Source organism: Oncorhynchus tshawytscha, linkage group LG12, assembly GCF_018296145.1.
Source record: "Oncorhynchus tshawytscha isolate Ot180627B linkage group LG12, Otsh_v2.0, whole genome shotgun sequence".
Lineage (NCBI taxonomy): Eukaryota > Metazoa > Chordata > Actinopteri > Salmoniformes > Salmonidae > Oncorhynchus > Oncorhynchus tshawytscha.
Window position 1 is genome coordinate 68,631,907 of NC_056440.1, and position 23,082 is coordinate 68,654,988.

Genomic DNA, 23,082 nt, shown 5'->3' on the forward strand with positions numbered 1-23,082 from the left:
TAGGTGAAGTGAACTGGCAAAAAAGCTGAGTCCTCATTTAAAGGCATGGGCAATGTGAATACAAAGAGAACTGAGACCTTTTGCTTCTTCTTTTTTTTACCCCAGAGTTCACTTTAAAGAGGACTGAGATCAGTTATGTTAAAGAAGACTATATGTGAAAACACCCTGAGAGGGATGTGTCAGCCAGGCTTCACTGGCTCCCCTTGTCCAGGTATTCCAGGTTGGGTGCGTCCAGCCTCTGTTCCTGATCTTTGTTCTTAGTGAACTCCTTCAGTAGGTCCATGATTTCACCTGTGTACACATCAGGTACAGGCTGGGCCTCTGTTGAGAGGAGGGAAAGACAACACACATTCAGTTAAATTCAACTGACATTTCATATAGAATGGGCAAATTGGCTCACCATAACACTAAGAAAGTCAAGCAGAACAGCTTGAAAATAAGAACTATTTCTAAACAACAGTATAACTAACTGTATTATATGTCTTTGCTTGCCCTGGTGTAGATCAGAGTGGATAATCACAGTTGATAAGATATGAAGCTGAACCACTCTCCTCACCTGTTGCCCAGTAGTAGATGTCCCAGTCGTTGCTAGGCTCATTGATCAGTCTGTCATACTGTCTTAACTGGTGCTCGGTCATTGTATTAAGATATTGTTTGGCAAACAGGCTGAAAGGGGAAAGACAATGATTGGTATGTGCAAGTGTATGGTTTTGAAATATGTCCAAGACTCAGATACACATATTGTAAGTTGCACACTATAATTAAATCATGCCTCTGCCACTGACCACACATGCTGCCTGATGGTTTATAAATTCCTTATATCTCTATCGTGGGCTCTATCATAGTATGAGCTTTGCTGATGATTAAATAGAAGACTAAAATCAATATAGTATGATCAGTGGTCCACTCACCTGAGCAATATGCAATTCTCCAGCATGCCCCTCTTTCGGCTTTGGAAGAGCAGGCGCCGTCTCTTGATGTCCATGGTCTCGCCATCCTTCTCTGTCCATGGGGGCAGGGGGATCTCAATTAGGTCACCCCTAGAGTCATCAGGTGCCTCTCCTTTGTAACCCCTTGTAGTTACTAGTTCTGCCACAGCTGGTCTCCATGACGCCTGGCATACCCCATTTACCAGCTGGACAAGATAAACAACATCCTTACCAACAACTGGACTGACTGTACACAACAACATGGATATGGTTTTAATGCTAGAAAAGCAGCTTACAATGACTGTCCTGTAGGGTACTCACAAGTCAGATTGGGAAGGGTCATAGGCTAAATCAGATGCAGAAAATTACTTTCAAACTCTGTAGTCAACTAGGTTTATGGGCTAACTTTAGTTAGCTTCAGTCAGAATAGACAGCTTTTCTAGCCAGCTAGCTCGCCAGTCTTGGCATTAGTTATCTAGCTAGCTAACGTTAGCTACTACATTCAATCGACTGTCCTAACAAGTTTCAATGTCACATGCCCAAGTACAGTGGAATACCTTTCTTGCAAACTCAAAGCCCAACAATGCAATAATCAAAAACAATGAGGCTAAAACTAGAAGAAGAAAAAACACGAGAAATATGAAGAACACAGCAAGTAAGCATACTATACCAGGTCGCAGTTGTAAATGAGAACCTGTTCTCAACTAGCTTACCTGGTTAAATAAAGGTGAAATAAAAATAATAAAAACTATATACCGGGTCAGTTCAAATACCATATTTACAATGTGCAGAGAAGCCGGAGTGATGGAGGTAGATATGTATAGGGGTAAACTGACGAGGCATCAAAAGCAGCAGAGTGTGCGTGTAGAGTCAGTATAAATGTATGTGCATATTATGTGTGAATGAGCAGATGATGGTGTATGTAGGCCCATGTGCGTGTGAATAGAGACCGTACAAAGGTTAAAAAATAAATTAAAAAATACAACGTAAATGAGGATACAAGGTTAATTCAAATAGTCCGTGTAGCCTAACGTTTATATTCCAAATACGACTCACTCTTTTAGCAACGAAAGCAGACAGCATTGTGTCCTTCTTATTTGTGACTGCTGAATCCTGATGTGACTGTTCTTGTTGACTCGAGAGCAGCCGGTGGCCCAAAATTGACAAGTCCCTGCTAGCTAAAGACAGTCACATAATAACAGGGGGACACAGCAGGAAATGACCGCTCCAGCTTGGGGAAATAAAAGGCGCCATATTGGTAAGGGAAATTATTATTCTTCCAAATGGTTCTTGAAATGCATGTTAAACAATAATACGTGTATCAACATGTCTCATATTTACATTATATATTCACGAATTAACAACATATATTATTAAGCTGATAGCTAAATAATTGTTTACGGAACCTCGTAATATCATGCCTGTTTTACACGGGAGATATTTGAGATGCACTCCTCGATTCCGCTTCTGTTCTGATGTAGCAGCAACAAGCTAGCTGAGTGTTTACCTGAATGTTATCCGTTTTTGCATGTAGACTTCCATAACAATTATATCACATTTTGAAAGTATAATATTTGTTGACTTTTTAATCCGGGTTGGTAATTTATTTGTTTGCCTTTGGTATTCCGTCCACGCCAGCTTCCCTGCAATGGGAGGGAATGCGAGGTGATGCTAGCTAGCCATTTCGCTAACGTTCGCCACCTCGCTAGTTTTTTAAACAATATTGAGACGCTAACTGGATAACGTTAGCCAGCTGGACTAGCTACATCAATAAAACATAGACGCACGGAAAGGTGCAAAATATGCACCTTTAGTTATTTCCTTGCGTTTATTGCCAAGTGTCGATTGCTGAGAGAAAACGTAGCCAGAGGCTGCACTGCCAACCCAGGACTCGGGATGGCGGCTAAAGCGGCCGATGGTGGTGGTACAACTGACCTCATAGACATCTACGACGAGAAGTTCATTCAAAACAACGGGGAGGTGAGACAGGCCGAGAGAGATTATGAAAAGAGCTGTAGTTGTGAGAAGCTGAAAGTGAATGCAGAAGATTCTTGAAGTGGGAACTAAAATAACTTGTGAATGAGGTTTGATTTTAGCATGACCAGCATGTCAACATCTTACATTAATTAATGTCAAAAATCATACTATTCAATTTCTTATCCTTGATATCAACAATACACATGTGGAGGTTATTGTTCTCTTGTAGTTTGTCAGATTTTTCATGGATGGTCATTGTGAGTGATAAACTAGGCATTGAGGGATTATGTCTATCTTCTGTCCTCTCTATAGGATGGAGATTTTGCAATGACAGCAGAGGCAAGTGATCTTTATGATGATGTGCTCACTGGCTCTGTGAGCCGGGAAAGGAAATTCTCAGAAGATACTATCCCTCTCAGCAAGAATCAGCCAACGAAAGAGGAGAGCAAACCAGCAATACTGTACACTTACAGTGGGGTGTGGAACAAGAGACTGGCTGTATATGTAGGCAACTTCTCCTGGGTGAGTCTCCCACCATCACCATTACCTTCAATCCAGTTTGCTAATCTATTAGCCTATGTTCTGTAATGAGATACAGCCACCTAGGCCTATTACCTTTCTGTCCCTATCCTTAATTTTTACTCATCTTCTCCCTCTTTCTCTCCTTTGTACTCCTTTACCTCTCTCCTCAGTGGACCTCTGACAAAGACCTTATTAACGTGGCTCGCACCTTGGGTGTGAAGGACATTGTGGAGATCAAATTTGCTGAGAACAGAGCTAATGGCCAGTCCAGAGGGTGAGAGTTAGGCCTATCCACTGGGCATCATTCTAATCTAATGTGATCTATTTCTTCACTGTTTATTAACTGGGTGTTTTGTCATTTCATGACTGGGTCTGGCCATGGTGTTCTAGGGAGACCTGGAGACACCTATTGAGTCAAATTAGTCTTCAAATAAATATGATGCTCCAGTAGCTAAGCTAAATACAGATCTTACAGATGACTACCAACGTTTTATTATCTGTGCTTGATCCAGAGCCAAAGTGTTGTCTCCAGACCCTGAAGAACTGGACAAGGCTGCTCTGGTGGTTACTGATGGCTAGTCGATTATGTTGTGAAGGCCTTTCAAAGCTCTGGAATAGCCTTTCTATCCAGCTGGTAACATAAAGTACACTAGCTGATATTTGTCTTTTATCTCTATAGATACGCTGAGGTAGTGGTGGCCACAGAAGAGTCATTGCAGAGGTTGCTGGAGACTTTGCCAAATTGTCATGTTAATGGAGAAAAGGTGGACTGCCGCTTTGCCACACGCCAGAATCTTGCCGTGTTTGAAGCCCAGGCTAATAAACGTAAGCACACATCTACTTACAGCAAATAAATTGGTACTCAAATCTATCTCGTAAGCGATATCCAATGCTGCATAGAAACAAAATCAAACTGTCCCTCTTCCTTTTCCATAGGTGTCCCCCAGCGCTCTAACTCAAAAGAGTCGTCAGATACTGGGGACAAAAACGCCTCCGTCTCCCCTCCTATGCTCAACCAGAACCACTCCACTGTCCCTCACACTATCCACCCCCAACACATTCACAACAAACCTCCCCCTCTGTCAGTCCCATACTTTAGGCTGCCGCCTCCTCTTTTCCCTCACCTTCCCCCACACATTCCCCCTCCCCCCATGCCACACCTTTTCCCTCCACCACCTCTACGTCTCCCCAGCCATCCTCCTCCCTCCCTGCATCTCAACCCCGCCTTCTTTCCTCCAGCACAACATGACAACTACAGTCAACAACACAACACACAGTACAACCGGCACAGGTGAGCTCATCCACTGTACTTTATATTATGGAATTATTTTGTATTAATTGGTAAACATGTCTATCACAAGTTGTACGGATATGTATGCATGATGATGATCAGTAAGGGAGTGTCTCTTTCTCTAGCAGCAGGGACAGTGAAGCGCCCACACCCCAAATGCCAGAGGGAGAGTTTGATGAGCTGATGAACAGAAACAGAGCTATCGCCAGCAGCGCCATCACCAAGGCTGTGTCTGGAGCTACTGCTGGTTAGACTCTCTCTGAAACATTCCTACATTAGACACTCAAATACAGATTCATGATGATAAATCTAGACTAGAGACCCAAAGACATTGACATGTGCAGTACACAATGCAGATCATGGTCATCTTAAATCGTTGTAATAAACTCTGTAACCTTGTCTCATGTAGGAGACATGCCCCTGGCCATTGAGACGCTTTTGACTGCCATTGCTGTCATCAAGCAGTCAAGAGTGTATGGGGACGAGCGCTGTCGAGCACTGGTCACCTCTCTGAAAGACTGCCTCTTCTCCATCGAGAGCAAGTCTTATGGCTCCAGGTCAGTGCTGGAAAAATTGTTTGGACCTCTCATGGACAGTTCTTCCATCACAAATGGATATTGTAATGTGGCCTCACTCTTAACTTGTTCTCTTTGTAGGAAAAGACACCGTTCCCGTGACAGAGAACACCGTTCCCGAGATAGGGAGCGAGACAGGGAAAGAGAACGGGACAGAGGCAGAGGAAGGGAAGAAAGGGAAGAGTCCTACAGCCAGGAATGGGAGGCTGCAGGAATGTCCCGCCGGCACCGGGAACGCTCCCTAAGTGGGGAGAGAGATGGGAGAGACCGGGAGCGTGTTCGGGAACGAGATAGACATAGGGAGCACCGCGAGCGGCACCGCTAGGTAAGCTCTCTGGCCCTGTCGTATCTCCAACACGTCTCCCCTCTAATTCTGTCATCTACAGGCTACCACCACTTACTCACACCCTGAAATACACAAACGCCTCTAATTGCCAAGCACCTGTTTTTTTCAGTCAACCCTTTGTATTTACGCACTCCTGACAGAACTTTTGTCCTTCTTTCCCCCAGGACATTCTAGGCGGTCTTTGTCCCCGTCAGGCTGAGTAGGAGGGGAGGCAGGACTTTATTTCTGAACCAAGCTGCTTAAAAGTCTGGGATAATGGATGAACTGATGGTGAGACAAAATGAATGTCCATAGTACCCCGTTCACATTTCCCTGGTACTCAGCAGCCACCAAGCATTTTACCTTATAATCGTCTGATCTCAGCCATCACCAACCCCCTTTCTCAGTGTTCCTGTCTTTGTAATTTTATTTTTTGATTATAAATTGACGGTTTCAGGGTCGTGGCTGCAACTTTTGTTGTTTGCCACACCGACATGCACAAAGCAGAGGTACATTTTTTTGTATGTTGAATTGTGCAGTGTTTTTTTCCCCCCTCTTCCCCCTTCTTTTGTATCAAATTTGAACTGATTAAAAAAGGCTGTTAAAATGAGTTGGAACAAGTGTGTTTATTGCAAAAAGGGATTGCTACACAAGAGGACTAGGTAGTTTTCAATGCCTGACCCATGCTGCTTAAAGGGGTTCGCCTCCTGTCTTGTTTATTTACACAATAATGTAAATTACATGTCAAGTGGCTGTAGCCAACAACAAAAAAACATGTACAATTCAAACAAGGTGGGAAAATAGTCTCGAGGATGTCAATCCATCAGGGTGCACTGCCTCACTGGCTGTCAGCCAGGGCTTGTCTGTAAATAGGCCAGATGATTCTTGTGGTTGTTGTATCCATCATTTCTCCAGGGGTGCATAATTCAACAACTTCTCAATAAGGTCTACATGGGCCAGCAGCATCCTCCGACAGCAATACCTCTTCAGACCAAGAGCATCAAGGGCATCACTGACAACCAAACGGGAGCAGATAGGAGAGTTTGATATGTTTCAGGAGTAGCCTATGTAGCTATTAAAAATATCAAATGAAATAAATTAACACAATATATTTCGAGAAAGGGATTAATCTTAGGGAAATACAATGTAAACCATGACCACAACAAACATGTGTCTCTCACCCTTCAGTGTATTCAGCTTGAAGGAGGCCAAGGTACGCCTCCCATTTATTACCAACGATTTTCCCACAGGTGAAACACCGGACCGGGATAATCATTTTGATTTCTTTCGACTGAGGCCTTGAAAATAAATTAGAACAGAGCAACAGAATTACGAAAAATGTATACACTATGCTGTAAATTGCTCTGATTAAGAGCGTCTGCTAAATGACAAAAAAACGTAGTTAATGTTAAGCTAGCCAGCCAACGGCGGAATTGTGGCTTGAAGAAAAAGGTAGCTATAACATGATACATGCATAACTGAACGAAACCGTATAGCCTATCAATTTTGTAGATAACTTGACAGCTATGGTTTACTGACGCTCAGTCTAAGCGTGGACATGTAAACAGGCGTGCTAGCTAACGTTACACAGTACTAGCTAGCGCACACATTTCCAAACCCGTTGCATTTAACTAGCTAGTTGACCAAAACGTGTTAGAATAAAACAGCCATGTTTACCAATGTGTTTTATATCATGGCTAAATAGAGACTCAAACAATAAAGTAGTTATCGACTCACTGTAAAGTAAATGTTTTGCAGTAACCCTAGCAAACCGGCAAGAAAGCACACAGGAACAAAAAATGTAGCCAACGCGCGTCGGTCCTCCCTCAATACTGGGGCATGTTCAGGGACTGCAACTTTACAGGGGGTTCTAGAAAGGTTTGATTGAATGCGCTGCGCCTCATTCATAGCTCCATTTACCCCTCATTCATAGCTCCATTTACCCCTAGTTCATAGCTCCATTTACCTTAACCTATTGATGTTTTCATGGTACACATTCGATTTTCCGAAGATGTTAGGGCTCTGTTTAGAATATGACTCTCCCCTCAGTTTTCTAATTTGGACTAGTCCAATACTAGATTCACATGAGTCACATCTGGAACTGGTTATCTCTTTGAGAATTTTAAACATCACGGTGTTTAGAAACCCTATTGGCCAACATGGTAATATTTAAAAGCCCCTGTATATCTCCTATTTCTTCTTTATGGCTTCTAAAATTTGTCTCCTTTTCATGACCGCTAACATGTGAATGGTGTACATAATACAGCCAGTCAGTCCTATTCATATCAGTGATGATGGAGGAAATGAAACAATGAAAGGAGTGCATCATCCTCAACACAATGAACCCTAGCTAATTCTATTGGTGGAGAGTGTAGGACACAAAATTATTCACAGCTATCAAAGAGATCCTTGAGTCTATGCAAGCTGGTTCATTGCCTTTAATAAAGGTCAGGTCACAAGACAACCATTTGGATTTACACAAGGAGCTTTGGAGTCAGGGGAGGGAGTGTGCAAGAGGGAAAATATGTTATATAGGGAGCTGATATATCAAGAAAATATAGGTTTAATCATCATCTGGTTCTCATTCTCCATTTACAATAGTATTACCCATCAACATGTCACCATCATTACCATTATTTTAATATCACACAGAACATGTGCTAAAATGTGGAGTCCTACTGGAATTATTGCATTTATACGCTCTTTGAGACCAAGGAAAATAACTGATTTTATTTTATTTAGTACTCTGTGACGTGATGACTAGGCTATTTGAACATGTATCTGCAGAATATGTGTCTGTTCTGTTGCTGTGCTGGAGGTATTGATATTGCATCATGGTACGCTACATGCCAGGGTTCAAGCAAGATGTTTGATTGGGTGTTGAAAATCTCCTAGGCCTCTGATTTAAAAAATAAAACAAATTGTAAAAACTGTTTGTCTGTTATCAAAAATAGGAGTGTTATTCTGTAATGAATAGGGAAACAACAGAAGAAACAATCTCAGTTTATCTACTAAATAAATCCAGCTATTTCTCTACTCCCATCAATAATGCATGCTTTCTACTTGGATTCTAGGTTTATCAAACTATCAAAAAATATTAATGTATTAGAAAATAAACCGTAATGCATGTATTATCATCATTTCATCATACTTTCAAGGCTTTCCTGGAGGTTGGATATGGATGTAATATATTTGTGTATATGCTGATTTGCTGAGCATGACTGACCAAGCTACTACATACATTGGTACACCACATATTACATGTAGAATATTTTCATTTTGAATCGAAATTCATACATACAATGTACAGTACTATTACAGTAGCTGCACAGTCTCTCGCACTATCACTCTAACATGTATGGTCTTCAAATAAATAGAGGAATTTCAGTGTACTTCCTGAATTGACTGGAATTCAAATGAAATTGACCCCAAACCTGCTAGGCACTCACAATAGTATGTTTAATATACTTCATACTTCACTTCATATGACCTTTTTCAAATCAAACAATATAAAGTTACTGCATTTCTACTTCTAACTTATGTATTAGTAGACCCAGAAACATCAAAATGTTTATCAGTGAATACTGGATAAATAGGGTGTTCAAGTACTGTGTATAAGTGTGTGTCCAGTGTAACTGTTGGGAGTGCATTTGTATGGTGATTAAAAGCCTGTAGACCTATAAGTAGGTGCAGTTAGAGGGGTGGAGCAAATTCATGCGTGAGTATACTAGCAGGGGCTCAAAAATATATTACTTGAATGTTCACTGATGTTTATATTCACTACAAGTAAGGTCAGACTGAATTAAAGTTAAGAAGCACAGTGGCTCCCCATAACCCCATCTCTACCAGCTGCATGATAGTCTATGAACCAATCAGCAAGTGACTCATTAACCCATCGACCAATTGGTTTTGATGATGAGTGGTGGTGGTTAATTTCTTCGTGCCAACAACAGTGCCCCCAACAGGATGGCACCAGCAGCGATGATGGCACCACCAATGAGGAAGGGCTTCAGGCTTTCCAGGGAGTCCGTACTGGCCTCTGCTGCCTCCTCCCCCTCTGGTGCCCCCTCTGGTTCAGCTGATCCATCCTCCATTTGAGGCTCTTCCAGAGGGGCTGCTGGGGGTAGAGGCTCTACTTGAGCAGGGTCAACCTTTTTAGGGGGAGCTGCCTCCTTCTTCTCTGTCTTCTCTGCTTTAGAGGACGCCTTGGGCGCTGGTGCCCCGCTCTTAGCCTTGGCTTCCATAGGATCCAGAAACAGAGGTGGGGTTGGTCAGCTGCTTCACTGATGGAAAACAGCAAACAGAGGCAGACAGATAATCACACAGATTAGACTCTGTTATCTGCTCTACTGTCCCTTGGTGTTATTATACCGACAAGGAGCATCAACATACACAGGAAGTATTATACACCTCCTTATTCACTGCAGAATGAAGTAAAAGCCTCATGTCAGTAGGGCCATCATGTGACCTTCACAGACAAGAGGACAAACAGAACCACATTGTCCCTGCTATATACATTATCTGGTTTGTTTATTACATTTGTAGAGCAAACTTCCAGTGGGTGGAAGCAACACTTTAAGTCCAACATCCTGTCAAGAGCAATCTCATGGGAAAGTTAACTGCACGTTTTGTAACAGACAGAGTAATCATGCTGCTGCAGCTGCTAAAAAAAGAGCCCATTTGACAGAGGCACAGAGGTGCATGCATGTCTTCTGCACTCCCCACACGGTCTGACACAAGTGTTAATCCAGTCTCAGCATGCAATAAATATTGTCTCTGTATATTTATTTATTTCTCCCTCTCTCTCCCTGTCTATCTCTAAAATGGCATGAGTCATACAGTGTGTATTGTTAATGGAGGTCAAGATGGAGGAAAGCAGACAGGAATAAGGAGAGGAGAGAGTAATAACATAGTGAGGGTACAGAATTATCCAAAGGCAGGAAAATAAGAAAGAGAGAGACGAATTAAAGAAAAAACAGAGAGATACTATAATGGATGTATCTGAGGATGCTCAATGCTGGCACAGGATATGAAGATAGGAGCTGCACAGGCCGTGATAATCCCATAGATCAAAATACTGAAATTGCATGAAGGTAGAAATCTGGGAGTACATACCCTCAGGCTATTCTGTTCTTCTCTCCAACAGCTCTGTAACAATGGCCGGAAGGATGGAGAAATGGAATTGCTGCTCAAAGACTGTCAGAAGGAAATCAGTAATGTCCTCAAGACAGAGCGAGAGTAAGTAAAGAGATGGAGGACACAGTGAAAACAGAGGGAGGTGAAGGAGAAGGACTGGGATGTACCATCTGGGCTGCAAACAGTGGGGGTGTCCATATCTTTAGACTGAATTGTGTTTTGGGTCAATTTACTGTATCTCTCTCTGCCTAGCCCTAGAGCTTAGGATGTATTTTTTTTAAATAAATTCTTGTAGAAGACTACTATAATAATTATAACAATAGTGATTAAATTGTATATACTGTATAAATATATAATACAAGTCAAAGATTTGCATACCCAATGTGTGTCATCATGCTGCCTCAAAATGTATGTGTTTCTGAGTCACTGTCACATTTGTAAAGGGGCAAATATGCTTGTTTTTTGTGTGTTTCAAATTGTATCTCAAGTGTGTTCAGTACATGGCTTCAGTTGAGTACTTTCTTGCATCACTGTCCCTGACTGTATCTAAATAAAATATCTCCCTGTGATGCTAAGGGGATGACATCACTCAAATAATACAGCCCTAGTTCAGTCAAATACTACTGTATGCCTACATTGTCATTTTTGTCATTTAGCAGACACTCTTATCCAGAGTGACTTACAGGAGCAATCAGGGCTAACTGCTTTGCTCAAGGGCACATCAACAGATTTTTCATCTAGTCTGCTCTGGGATTCAAACCAGCTTTTAGTTATTGGCCCAACACTCTTAACCACTAGGATACCTAGGATACCTACCTACCATTCCAGTATGATTATTTGTATCCACCCATCAATTATATATGAGATTTAAAAAATAATAAATAAAATATTCAAACTCGCCATTAGATGTTTTCTGGCCCTGGCTGCTTTTGTCTTGTTTTTGACAATTCAATTATAACATTTGAAGCTTTTCTCACCACTGTAGTAATGCATTAAGGTGGTTACCTCCATGTACTAATAATACTAATATATGGGAAGAAACAGGATATAGCAGGATGACTTATAGTAGGAGGAACATCCTGGCAGATGCCTACAGCAACATTTCTGCATTCCTAAAACACACAGCAGTAATGTATGACATTAACAAGCATGGCCAGCAGGGCTCAGTCAATAATCAAATAAATGTCAATGCCAATGCCGACAGTCAGGTTTTGTGCCTATGTGCCTGTGCCTTGTAGCCTATACTGTAAGATGGGCTGATGTGTTATATACAACAAACTTACAACTCTGAAAATAAGTATCCATTTGGGATATCAAGTAGGACTATTGTCAGCAGTGTCAACATTACTAAGAATGAATATTTCAGACAGCTTATTTCTATTTTTGGGTGATGTCTGCCTTGGACAGATGACCCAAAGCTATTGGAGTCGCAGCAGACTGATGGCTGTAGGGTAGCCTTCCCAAGTTGTGTAGACTAATAGTGTTTGCATATTTATGGCAAATGCATTTGGCTAATTATGTGCCTGTAATAGTATTTGTTTTGCTGATGTTTAAAAGAAAATGTGGTCAACCCATGTTTTGCATTTAGAGCCAGTCCGAGCGCAGGGCACACCTATTTAATCAAGTCTAGCTCAGGAAATGACGTGAGTCCACGCCCAAACTCTATAGTTGGAGATTCCTCGATATTCACAAACCACCAGTCGTGCATTTTACAGTATGCCAGTGATTTATACAGTGCCTACAATCGCCGAAGCCTGCGAGAACGACGCAAATTCAACTGGCTCTATTGTAGGGTGATGGATGACGTAAAGTTCCTACGCAAATGGCGCAGTGGTGATTCGGTTTTTGATCCGCAGCTGCGGAATATGGAATGGGAATAGAAACGACGTATCTTTTCAGGGGTAAAAATTGGTCTGACGGCTGGTATTACAACAACCAATTTATCGGGACCCGCTACTCCAGTAGCCCGATTGTGATCGGGAGTTGTCCGGTTGGTTATCACATATGATACACACAATATAAAAACATTGTGTAGCGATTTATTTATTCAACTTCACTGTATGTCAGTGAGAAACATTGTATGGATGAACCTCCCGGCACTCCTACATGGCGTGAAGAGACATCGGGCAGCGGATATCCTACATATCGACGACGTTTTGCAATTTATCAAATAATCAAGACCTTGAATACCAAGGCAGAGTAAATGGAGCGCGTGTCTGCACGGTTTTGACTCTAGGTTACGGTATGATCCAGCTGCGAATCTTATCCGATTGACTGGCCCGGATTCCTGTGGAACCTTTCACTTGAAGTACAGTGGCTGGATTCATAGGGAGCTACGTGTGTGTTCTGCCAGCCACGGTTCAGCGCAATATTGTCGCTGCGGTATTTTACAGGGTTTATCCCTGGCAGAGCACTGGTCGAGGTCCGCGTTGAGGTGAGCTCGAGGTGGACAAGAGTAGGATGGGAGAACGAACAGAACCGATGCAGTGGGTCTTGGCAAGGCATCTTCACAATACAGGTGAGAAAGAAGCCCAACGGCGGATCAATGTAATGGGATGGGGAGGGGTGTCCTACAGTAACGGCTTGGATTTCTTATCTATTTAGACAAGAGCCTTTTCTAAATATCAACTGGGGTATATTACTAATACCCCTTTACCTACCTTGGTGATAAGGAAGTGATAGCCGAGATTAGTCAAATCCGGACATTAGGTCATATGGCCCAACAATTATTGACCGTCCATTATTGATTTAAGGAAGGCTCAACCCACAGCAAACCTTGCAGATTAGGCTAGATGTATTCAAACCTTTTCTCGACCATTTCTTTACTCCTTTATTATTGCATCATTGTGGAGTCTTTCTGCAGAATGTCCAGTGTTGCATTCCACTCAATAACCCTTCAGGACTGGGCAGGCTATGATGCTCATGTGCAGGCATGCAGCAGGCGGAGAGAGACTGGATAAAGAACATGTAGCTCAATGGGTGAAGACTGAGCCTTTTATCAGCCTCATAGCAGGTCCTACAGAGAGAAATGCTTGTCATACCAATAGAATGAATGCCCAGTCACAATCACTTTATTTCCATGAGTGCCAAAATATCTTCCCTAGGTGCTCTGCATGTTTTCATGAAGGCTCGAACATGGACAAGTGGATCATGTAAGCTGTGTGAGTTTGTATCACAGGTGTATGTCTGTGTATCAAGCATGATCTGTTTGCAGTAGCGTAAAAGTGATCTAAGTGATGTTCTGAAAGTTGTTACTACTTGGAGAGAGTTTTTATGAATGTTGTGTAATACTAGAGAACAAAAGCCAATGGGCAGAGAGATGCAGTGTACATGGATTACGGTCACGTTCAGTGGATTTGAGACCGGTTTGCCCCCTAAAGTAGGTTTAAATCCCTGTAGTAATCTCACATTCAGACTCAGTTTTACCCAGCGGCGTATTCATTATGCCGATTCTGTTGCAAAACGTTTCTTAAACGGAAGCAACCGGAACGAAATGGGGCGGGACCTATAGGGGACTACCTGAAATAAGCTTTTTGTGCATATGACAAATGTCTAGGATCTTTTCTTTTAGCGCATGTGAGAAGAGGACAGGTTTTACTCACTTTTTCCTTCTCAACCTCCCCCAGCTTGATTTCAATACCTGAGTTGAGACTGGAGTGTGTATGTGTGGTGTGTGAGATGTACATTCATGTTGCACACGCACAGATCTGTTTCCATTAGAGGTGCTTTTGCTTTGGTCATTTCACAGCAACCACTCCCTAGCCAATAATTCCCATCACAACAAACAAGTGTCACATTCTGGACTTCATGACAACAATTTACACAGAATTCTCCAACATAAAAGATACAACTTCTATCATGCTTTCAGATTGAATCTAATATGGGAAAGATCACACTGGTGGTATGGCCATATTATAAATGAAACGGCTTTTCTCAGAAACCTGGTGTCCCTGTCTGACAAACACAACCATTTAAAAGCCTAATAATCCATTAGATCTACAGTAGGGGGCTAAGAGGTTCCTAGCCACAGTACAACGGAATACTGTCTGTTTTGTTTACACCTGCTTCCACTTACTCCCTCCCTGCTGACTCCTCAACCCCCACAGAGTACCTCTCCACTCCTCCTCTCCTCTCCTGACGGTTGTGTCTTTCATAAAGTGTGTCTGAAATGGCACCATATTCTCTATAGAGCCCTACGGACCCTAGTCAAAGGTAGTGCACTATAAAGGGAATAGGGTGCCTTTTTTTTGACAGCCTCAATGTGCCAAACCACATAATGTGTGTCATTGACGGTTTTTGTATTCAAAGAGGGAGAGGTTTTATCTGGAGTACTGTGATGGTCATGGCATGTTTGGACTGTAAATTATTGACTAGCTAAGGCATTTACAGATACAGTTTATTAGGAGCTTATCAAGTCACATATGGTCATACATTAGGATCAAAAATGTGGTCCTAATGAGAAAGAGAAAATACATACATTCAGAGAAATACATTTAGTTTAACAACTATTCAATTTTTCTTAAAAAGATGGTCAAAATTATTGCCACCCCTGTTTTCAATATCTCACCTTGCAGCATAACAGCACTGAGCCTTTTTGTTCAAATGTTTTATGAGATAGGAGAACACATTGGGAGGGATCAGTCTTTTTTCCTCATCTGTATCAAGGGTGGCAATAATTATGGACCTGACTGAATGCCACATACTGTATTTGTTCTAGTGTGTGGTGGTGAGAGGACACAGGTGTTTGTGGAAGCATAGGGGGAAAACTCCCAGTGCGTTGTGTATTTTGCGAGCTCAGCCTTGTGGTGTGAAGACTGAGGAGGATATTAGGGGTGCAGTGTGAAGTGTATTGGTGAGGTGTTTGGCATGAATAGGGGAGAGATTGGGACATTATTGAGAGAGTCCACAGTGGGATGTTAACCCAGGCTGGCAGAGCGGTACTATCCCTCCCTCTGTCTCTCGGCTCCCAGCCCTGTACCCGTCTGCTCCAGCCTCCATGTGCAGCACTCTCTCTGTCTGCCTGGGTCAGTGTCACACTATACACAGAGCTTCTCTCGTGAGTTCCTATATACTCGTCACACGCTCTCCTCCTCCTCCGTTTCTCCTAGTAGACCTACTCCTCCATCTTCCTCCTTCACCTGTCTTTTATTATGACATCCTCTTCCATGCACCATCCAGCCTACCTTTAACGTGAAATCTCTAGCCTATCTCTCCCTCTTTTACTGTCTCTCCTTCTCATCTTCCTGCCCCCCTCTCTTCTCACTCTACCCACACGCTCATTCACTATTCATATTTTAGAAGAGGTTTGTGACCGCGAAAGCAGTGTCATGCGTTTGCACCATTTCAACAGTGAAGAAACCTAAATTTTCTCTCCTATCCTCTCCCCCCTCCCCATTCTTTATCTAGCTATTCCAGGTTTTGGCTTCATGCCACTCTTTCCCTTTTTTAGACTGAAAGCCATGTGCCACTCACTCCCACTCTCCCTCTGCCTCTTTCTCTGTCTTTCGCTCACACTCCCGCCCACTCAATCCCTTTCACCTCTCCTCCCTCCACACTCTATTCTGTGACTTTGTGTGATAGTATATGCATTTGGATGTATGTGTGTAAATATGAAGTTCAGATTGTGTAGCCCACTTGTTAGTGTGTACTCATTATGCATTATGTGCAGTGAAGTCTCATGTCTTTTGAGTCTGATAAAAAACATGAACTGGCGCACACCCAGAGAACATTATTTTATGTAGAGGTGCTGACTAACGGAGAATAAACTATAAGATATAAAAATAGTCACACATTCCACATATAAACTCCCAGTAATTTATTGGTGAAGTCACCATTTCGACATCACTGTGCCAATCATCAACGTTTTGGATGCTGAAACGTTGGTGATTTACCCAATAAATTACTGGTAGTTTATATATGGAGTGTGCGACTCTTTATTTTGATGTCTTTGAGTCTGGACAGAGAAAATAGAGCCTTCCCATGTCACATAGAACCGTGTGGTTTCTCCCTGTTTTATGAGAAGAAATTGGATTACTTTATTTCAAGATTTATTAGAGGAATTGGATCAAAGGTATTATTAAAGTTGTTCAATATAAGTGTTTCCCTCTACATAACTTGTTCAATGTCAGTGTTTCCCTCTACATAACTTGAAAGTGTAACAATGAAAGTCAGCACAGAATGTTCCTTGATTTTCTATTATTCTGCTTAACCATGACCCCTCAGTGCTATACTGTACCATGCTTGAGGCAGAAGGAATGGAACCAGCTAGTTCACGGGCCACAAATACAGCCATGCACACAATATTTTATCACAATGTTCGTGTATGTACAGTGGGGTCTGTCATTATTGAATCTCTTAATGTATAAAGAATACAAATATAAAGAATACAAATACTGAGCTATATTGTATATGTTGCTATATTGTATGTATTTTTTTTAAATTTAAAAACAATATTATATTAATACAGTTGCTCAGAGAATGAGATTTTGTGTAACAAGTAATTTAAAAAAAATAAAGATGGGGGGGAAATGTTTGGATCCTCTTTCACTATACCCATTGTGAGGAAAATGACACACACCAAGCCTTTTTCTAAAATGTTTTATGAAATTGGAGAACACTGCCTCCTGAGTGTCATCAAAGACCCACCAGCTTATTTTCCAGAATGAGGTATTTTCTGCATATGCATTGTATGGAACATTTCTGGGATCTTTTATTTCAGCTCATGAAACATGGGACCAGCACTTGCGTTTATATTTTTGTTCAGTATATGTGTGTTGATATCAGTTGGCAGGGGTCTTCAACATTATTGTGTTTTGATGTTTTTCTGATACCTTTTAAAGATTTTTTTCTGGTAGATGTTTTCTAAGACTAACTTTTCATATATTTGACAAGAAATCAAAGCCTTTGCTTATTCATTTTTTAAAAGATAAACTTAAACAAAACAGGTGTAAATATTCCTTAATTTCTCAAAGATAAATAGACTCATAGCTTTTATTTGACACCCAATTTGACATGCTCCTTTGAACTTAACATGTTGGTGCACATGGGTCATTCTACAGTCGTGGCCAAAAGGTTTGAGAATGACACAAATATTAATTTTCAATATGTGCACAGGTGTGAGTGTTGATGAGGACAAGGCTGGAGATCACTCTGTCATGCTGATTGAGTTCGAATTGAGTTCGAATAACAGACTGGAAGCTTCAAAAGGAGCGTGGTGCTTGGAATCATTGTTCTTCCGCTGTCAACCATGGTTACCTGCAAGGAAACATGTGCTGTCATCATTGTTTTGCACAAAAAGGGCTTCACAGGCAAGGATATTGCTGCCAGTAAGATTGCACCTAAATCAACCATTTATCAGATCATCAAGAACTTCAAGGTGAGCGGTTCAATTGTTGTGAAGAAGGCTTCAGGGCGCCCAAGAAAGTCCAGCAAGCGCCAGGACCGTCTCCTAAAGTTGATTCAGCTGCGGGATCGGGGCACCACCAGTACAGAGCTCAGGTAGGTGTGAGTGCATCTGCACGCACAGTGAGGCGAAGACTTTTGGAGGATGGCCTGGTGTCAAGAAGGGCAGCAAAGAAGCCACTTCTCTCCAGGACAAACATCAGGGACAGACTAATATTCTGCAAAAGGTACAGGGATTGGACTGCTGAGGACTGGGGTAAAGTCAATTTCTGAGGCAGCAGACTTTGCGAAAATTAACATTTGTGTCATTCTCAACTTTTGGCTGTGACTGTACATGGAAATGACCCATAGCACTGGTTTCAATCCAAGTGTCAATGCCGTTTAGCAAACTCCATGGGTGCTGCATAAGGTCAATGACATCAAGAACTTTACGAAGTACCAGGACATTTTAGCCAAAAACCTGATTACCTCTGCCAGGAGGCTGAAACCTGGCCGCAAGTGAATCTTCCAGCAAGACAATGACCCCAAGCCCACAGAAGTCCATAAGCGTAGATGAATGATATTGAGGATCTGGAAGGATTCTGTATGGAGGAATGGTCTATGATACATCCCAGTGTGTTCTCCAATTTTCTAAAACATTTTAGAAAAAGGCTAAATGTCGTTGTCCTTGGAGGGTGCTGGAGTTTTGAAAACCAGGGGATCCAATACTTTTGAGCCCTTTTTAGAGATTTATTTCTATTACTGGTTCAACAAAATCTCTTTCTCTGAAAATGTTTATTTTTAGGGCACACAATTGTATTTGTATTTTTGGGGCAACCAATATAGCTCAGTATTATTTTATAAAAAATTTTTGCTCATCTTTATCAATGGATCCAATAATTCCAGATCCCACTGTATACACAGTCACCTCCAAAGGCATTGCGATGAGGTGACAGCTAGCTTTCAGATTAAGTGTCAAAGAATGTCAACCAACCATACCGACAGAGAGGCTGAAGCATTGGACTGGGGATAATTGGAATGCATTTAATCTACTAATCACACATCAAATAACTTACCAGTATACCTCCCTCTATCCTACCCCCTCAAATTCATCAGGCCTCAAATGGCTGTGAAATGAAATGTGGGTCCAAGATAGTGCTGATGGTTTGGAGTGGGTGGGTGTGGGTCATAGCCTCAATTACTCTACTATGATGAGATTTTCTATCAGGTAAAAGGCCACCTAGGGTGATAGGCAGGAGGTTTACAAAATACCTCATTCAATTTGATAAGAAGTTAACCTGTTGTTACCAAACTTTTTGAAAATGAATTTTCTCTGTTATGTTTTGTTTTAATAGTAGGCCTAGCCTATATGAGATCAGCCTTTTGCTAACCTCACCTGAAGGAAAGCTTTACAAATACCACAATTTAGAGCTTTATGACAGTAAGGGGAGTGATTAACCGGGTTGTTTGTGTTGCAATGATGTCCTTTTATGAGAGGGCGAGGATGTTTGCTCACCAAACTGAAATGCGAAGCATCACTGTGTGACACTTGTGCAAATGGCACGTGGAGACTGCCGCAGTTAGACATTAGTGCCTAGTTTGAGAAACAGACGCCTCACAAGTCCTCAACTAGAAGCTTCATTAAATAGTACCTGCAAAACACCAGTCTCAACGTCAACAGTGAAGAGGCAACTCCGGGATGCTGGCCTTCTAGGCAGAGTTCCTCTGTCCAGTGCCTGTGTTCTCTTCCCCATCTTTTTCTTTTTATTGGCCAGTCTGTAATCTGGCTTTTTCTTTGCAACTCTGTTTAGAAGGCCAGCATCCCGGAATCTCCTCTTCACAGTTGACATTGAGATTTTTTTTGCGGGTACTATTTAATGAAGCTGCCAGTTGGAGAGTTTCTCAAACTAGACACTCTAATGTAATTGTCCTCTTGCTCAGTTGTGCACCGGGGCCTCCCACTCCTCTTTCTATTCTGGTTAGGGCAAGTTTGTGCTGTTCTGTGAAGGGAGTAGTACACAGCATTGTATGAGATCTTCAGTTTTTTGCATGGAATAGCCTTCATTTCTCAGAACAAGAATAGACTGATGAGTTTAGGTCCCCTCAGATCCCCTTCAGATCAGACCTCCTGCCCACCCCATGCAACCCACCTCCGCAAAGAAGGCCTCAACATGGAAGTCACACATACGCCCAGTTCGTGAGTGGGCGTACACTAGCCCAAGCAAATGGCATGTTATTTATTTTTATTTTTTTCACCTTTATTTAACCAGGTAGACAAGTTGAGAACACGTTCTCATTTACAATTGCGACCTGGCCAAGATAAAGCAAAGCAGTTCGACACATACAACGACACAGAGTTACACATGGAGTAAAACAAACATACAGTATACAAACATACATACAGTATAAACAAGTCTATATACGATGTGAGCAAATGAGGTGAGATAAGGGAGGTAAAGGCAAAAAAAGGCCATGGTGGCAAAGTAAATACAATATAGCAAGTAAAACACTGGAATGGTAGATTTGCAGTGGAAGAATGTGCAAAGTAGAAATAAAAATAATGGGGTGCAAAATAAATAAATAAAATAAATACAGTAGGGAAAGAGGTAGTTGTTTGGGCTAAATTATAGGTGGGCTATGTACAGGTGCAGTAATATGTGAGCTGCTCTGACAGTTGGTGCTTAAAGCTAGTGAGGGAGATAAGTGTTTCCAGTTTCAGAGATTTTTGTAGTTCGTTCCAGTCATTGGCAGCAGAGAACTGGAAGGAGAGGCGGCCAAAGAAAGAATTGGCTTTGGGGGTGACCAGAGAGATATACCTGCTGGAGATGTACCAGATGCTCTGCGGGCTCTGCTCACACTTACTGGCCTAAGGCCAAACCACACAACCAACAACATTGGACACTTTATGGAACACAAAGCCTTCATTATCTCATCCTGAAATATCCAAGGCCTGAGGTCATCTGCCTTTGGCCTAAAGAGCAGGAATCAGGACTTCATCAAAGAAATCAGAAATACAGATATTGCCATCCTACAAGAAACCTGGTATAGAGGAGATGGACCCACTGGTTGCCCTCTAGGTTACAGAGAGCTGTTAGTCCCATCCACCAAACTACCAGGTGTGAAACAGGGAAGGGACTGGGGGGGATGTATGCTAATTTGGTATAGAACAGACCTAACTCACTCCATTAATCAAAACAGGAACATTTTACATTTGGCTAGAAATTCAAAAGGAAACTATCTTAACAGAGAAATGTTCTCCTGTGTGCTACCTATTAGAGGTCGACCGACTAATCGGAATGGCCGATTTTAATTAGGTCCGATTTATCAAGTTTTCATAACAATCAGTAATCGTCATTTTGGACACCAATTGTGGCCGATTTATTTATTTATTTTTATTTATTTTTTTAACCTTTTATTTAACTAGGCATGTCAGTTAAGAACACATTCTTATTTTCAATCACGGCCTAGGAACGGTGGGTTAACTGCCTTGTTCAGGGGCAAAACGACAGATTTTTACCTTGTCAGCTCGGGTATTCGATCTTGCAACCTTCCGGTTACTAGTTCAACGCTCTAACCACCTGCCTTACATTGCACTCCACGAGGAGCCTGCGTGGCTTGGCTGACTACCTGTTACGCTAGTGCAACAAGAAGCCAAGGTAAGTTGCTTGCTAGCATTAAACTTCTCTTATAAAAAAACAATCAATCTTAACATAAACACTAGTTAACTACACATGGTTGATGATATTACTAGTTTATCTAGCTTGTCCTGCATTGCGTATAATCGATGCGGGGCCTGTTAATTTCTCATCGAATCACAGCCTACTTCGCCAAACGGGTGATGATTTAACAAGCGCATTCGCGAAAAAAGCACTGTTGTTACACTAATGTGTACCTAACCATAAACATCCATGCCTTTCTTTAAAATCAATACACAAGTATATATTTTTAAACCTGCATATTTAGTTAATATTGCCTGCGAACATGAATTTCTTTTAACTAGGGAAATTGTGGCACTTCTCTTGCGTTCCGTGCAAGCAGTCAGGGAATATGCAGCAGTTTGGGCCGCCTGGCTCGTTGTGAACTGTGTGAAGACCATTTATTCCTAACAAAGACAGTAATTAATTTGACAGAATTGTACATAATTATGACATAACATTGAAGGTTGTACAATGTAACAGCAATATTTAGACTTAGGGATGCCACGCGTTAGATAAAATACAGAACGGTTCCGTATTTCACTGAAAGAATAAACATTTTGTTTTCGAAATGATAGTTTCCGTATTTGACCATATTAATGACCTAAGTCTCGATTTTCTGTGTTATGAGCAGGCTCGTAAGCATTAATTCAAACAGCACTTTTGTGTGTTTGCTAGAAGCTCTTCGCTGTGCTTCAAGCATTGAGCTGTTTGACTTCAAGCCTATCAACTCTCGAGGTTAGGCTGGTGTAACCGATGTGAAATGGCTAGCTAGTTAGCGGAGTGCGCGCTAATAGTGTTTCAATCGGTGACGTCACTCGCTCTGAGACCTTGAAGTAGTTCCTTGCTCTGCAAGGGCCGCGGATTTTGTGGAGCGATGGGTAACGATGCTTCGAGGGTGGCTGTTGTCGATGTGCTCCTGGTTCGAGCCCAGTTACGGGCGAGGAGAGGGACGGAAGCTATACTGTTACACTGGCAATACTAAAGTGCCTATAAGAACATCCAATAGTCAAAGGTATATGAAATACAAATGGTATAGAGCGAAATAGTCCTATAATAACTACAACCTAAAACTTCTTACCTGGGAATATAGAAGTCTCATGTTAAAAGGAACCACCAGCTTTCATATGTTCTCATGTTCTGAGCAAGGAACTTCAACGTTAGCACATATTGCGCTTTTACTTTCTTCTCCAACACTTTGTTTTTGCATTATTTAAACCAAATTGAACATTTCATTATTTATTTGAGGCTA

At 41.8% G+C, this 23,082-nt stretch overlaps 4 protein-coding genes and 1 long non-coding RNA gene across 8 annotated transcripts in view; 2 read left to right on the forward strand and 3 right to left on the reverse strand.

The window, feature by feature from the left end:
• On the reverse strand, positions 1 to 2,140 carry LOC112263812 (succinate dehydrogenase assembly factor 2, mitochondrial). The gene is made up of 4 exons (XM_024440425.2): positions 1,986 to 2,140; positions 912 to 1,135; positions 557 to 666; positions 1 to 321 (listed from the first exon to the last, which is right to left on the reverse strand). Exons 1-4 carry the CDS (start codon positions 2,010 to 2,012, stop codon positions 191 to 193), a joined length of 492 nt encoding a protein of 163 aa, XP_024296193.1. The 5' UTR covers positions 2,013 to 2,140; the 3' UTR covers positions 1 to 190.
• A 218-nt stretch (positions 2,141 to 2,358) lies between these two features.
• LOC112263811 (cleavage and polyadenylation specificity factor subunit 7) lies at positions 2,359 to 6,229 on the forward strand. 2 transcript variants are annotated; one of them, XM_024440423.2, is made up of 9 exons: positions 2,359 to 2,909; positions 3,219 to 3,428; positions 3,599 to 3,702; positions 4,108 to 4,253; positions 4,365 to 4,719; positions 4,845 to 4,966; positions 5,129 to 5,276; positions 5,376 to 5,619; positions 5,805 to 6,229. In XM_024440423.2, exons 1-8 carry the CDS (start codon positions 2,826 to 2,828, stop codon positions 5,617 to 5,619), a joined length of 1,413 nt encoding a protein of 470 aa, XP_024296191.1. In that variant the 5' UTR covers positions 2,359 to 2,825; the 3' UTR covers positions 5,805 to 6,229. The 2 variants fall into 2 exon arrangements, with proteins under 2 accessions (XP_024296191.1, XP_024296192.1); XM_024440424.2 differs by having other exon boundaries at positions 2,361 to 2,909; positions 4,848 to 4,966.
• Positions 6,227 to 7,485, reverse strand: LOC112263813 (DNA-directed RNA polymerases I, II, and III subunit RPABC5). 2 transcript variants are annotated; one of them, XM_024440426.2, is made up of 3 exons: positions 7,357 to 7,485; positions 6,801 to 6,917; positions 6,227 to 6,631 (listed from the first exon to the last, which is right to left on the reverse strand). In XM_024440426.2, the coding sequence occupies exons 2-3, from the start codon at positions 6,893 to 6,895 to the stop codon at positions 6,523 to 6,525; spliced, it is 204 nt and encodes a 67-aa protein (XP_024296194.1). In that variant the 5' UTR covers positions 6,896 to 6,917; positions 7,357 to 7,485; the 3' UTR covers positions 6,227 to 6,522. The 2 variants fall into 2 exon arrangements, with proteins under 2 accessions (XP_024296194.1, XP_024296195.1); XM_024440427.2 differs by lacking the exon at positions 7,357 to 7,485 and adding an exon at positions 7,297 to 7,321.
• A 558-nt stretch (positions 7,486 to 8,043) lies between these two features.
• On the reverse strand, positions 8,044 to 10,917 carry LOC112263815. Its single transcript, XR_002955541.2, has 2 exons — positions 10,735 to 10,917; positions 8,044 to 9,902 (listed from the first exon to the last, which is right to left on the reverse strand). It is a non-coding gene; the product is annotated as an uncharacterized LOC112263815 (long non-coding RNA).
• Positions 10,918 to 12,425: 1,508 nt separating this feature from the next.
• The window catches only part of LOC112263816 (diacylglycerol lipase-alpha-like), a 49,101-nt gene continuing 38,444 nt past the window's right edge, over positions 12,426 to 23,082 (forward strand). Inside the window, exon 1 of one of the 2 annotated variants that reach the window (XM_042330979.1) lies at positions 12,426 to 13,273. The gene's annotated coding sequence lies outside the window, so the exon portion shown is untranslated. The remainder of the gene's footprint in view (positions 13,274 to 23,082) is intronic. The other variant, XM_042330980.1, reaches the window with a different exon arrangement.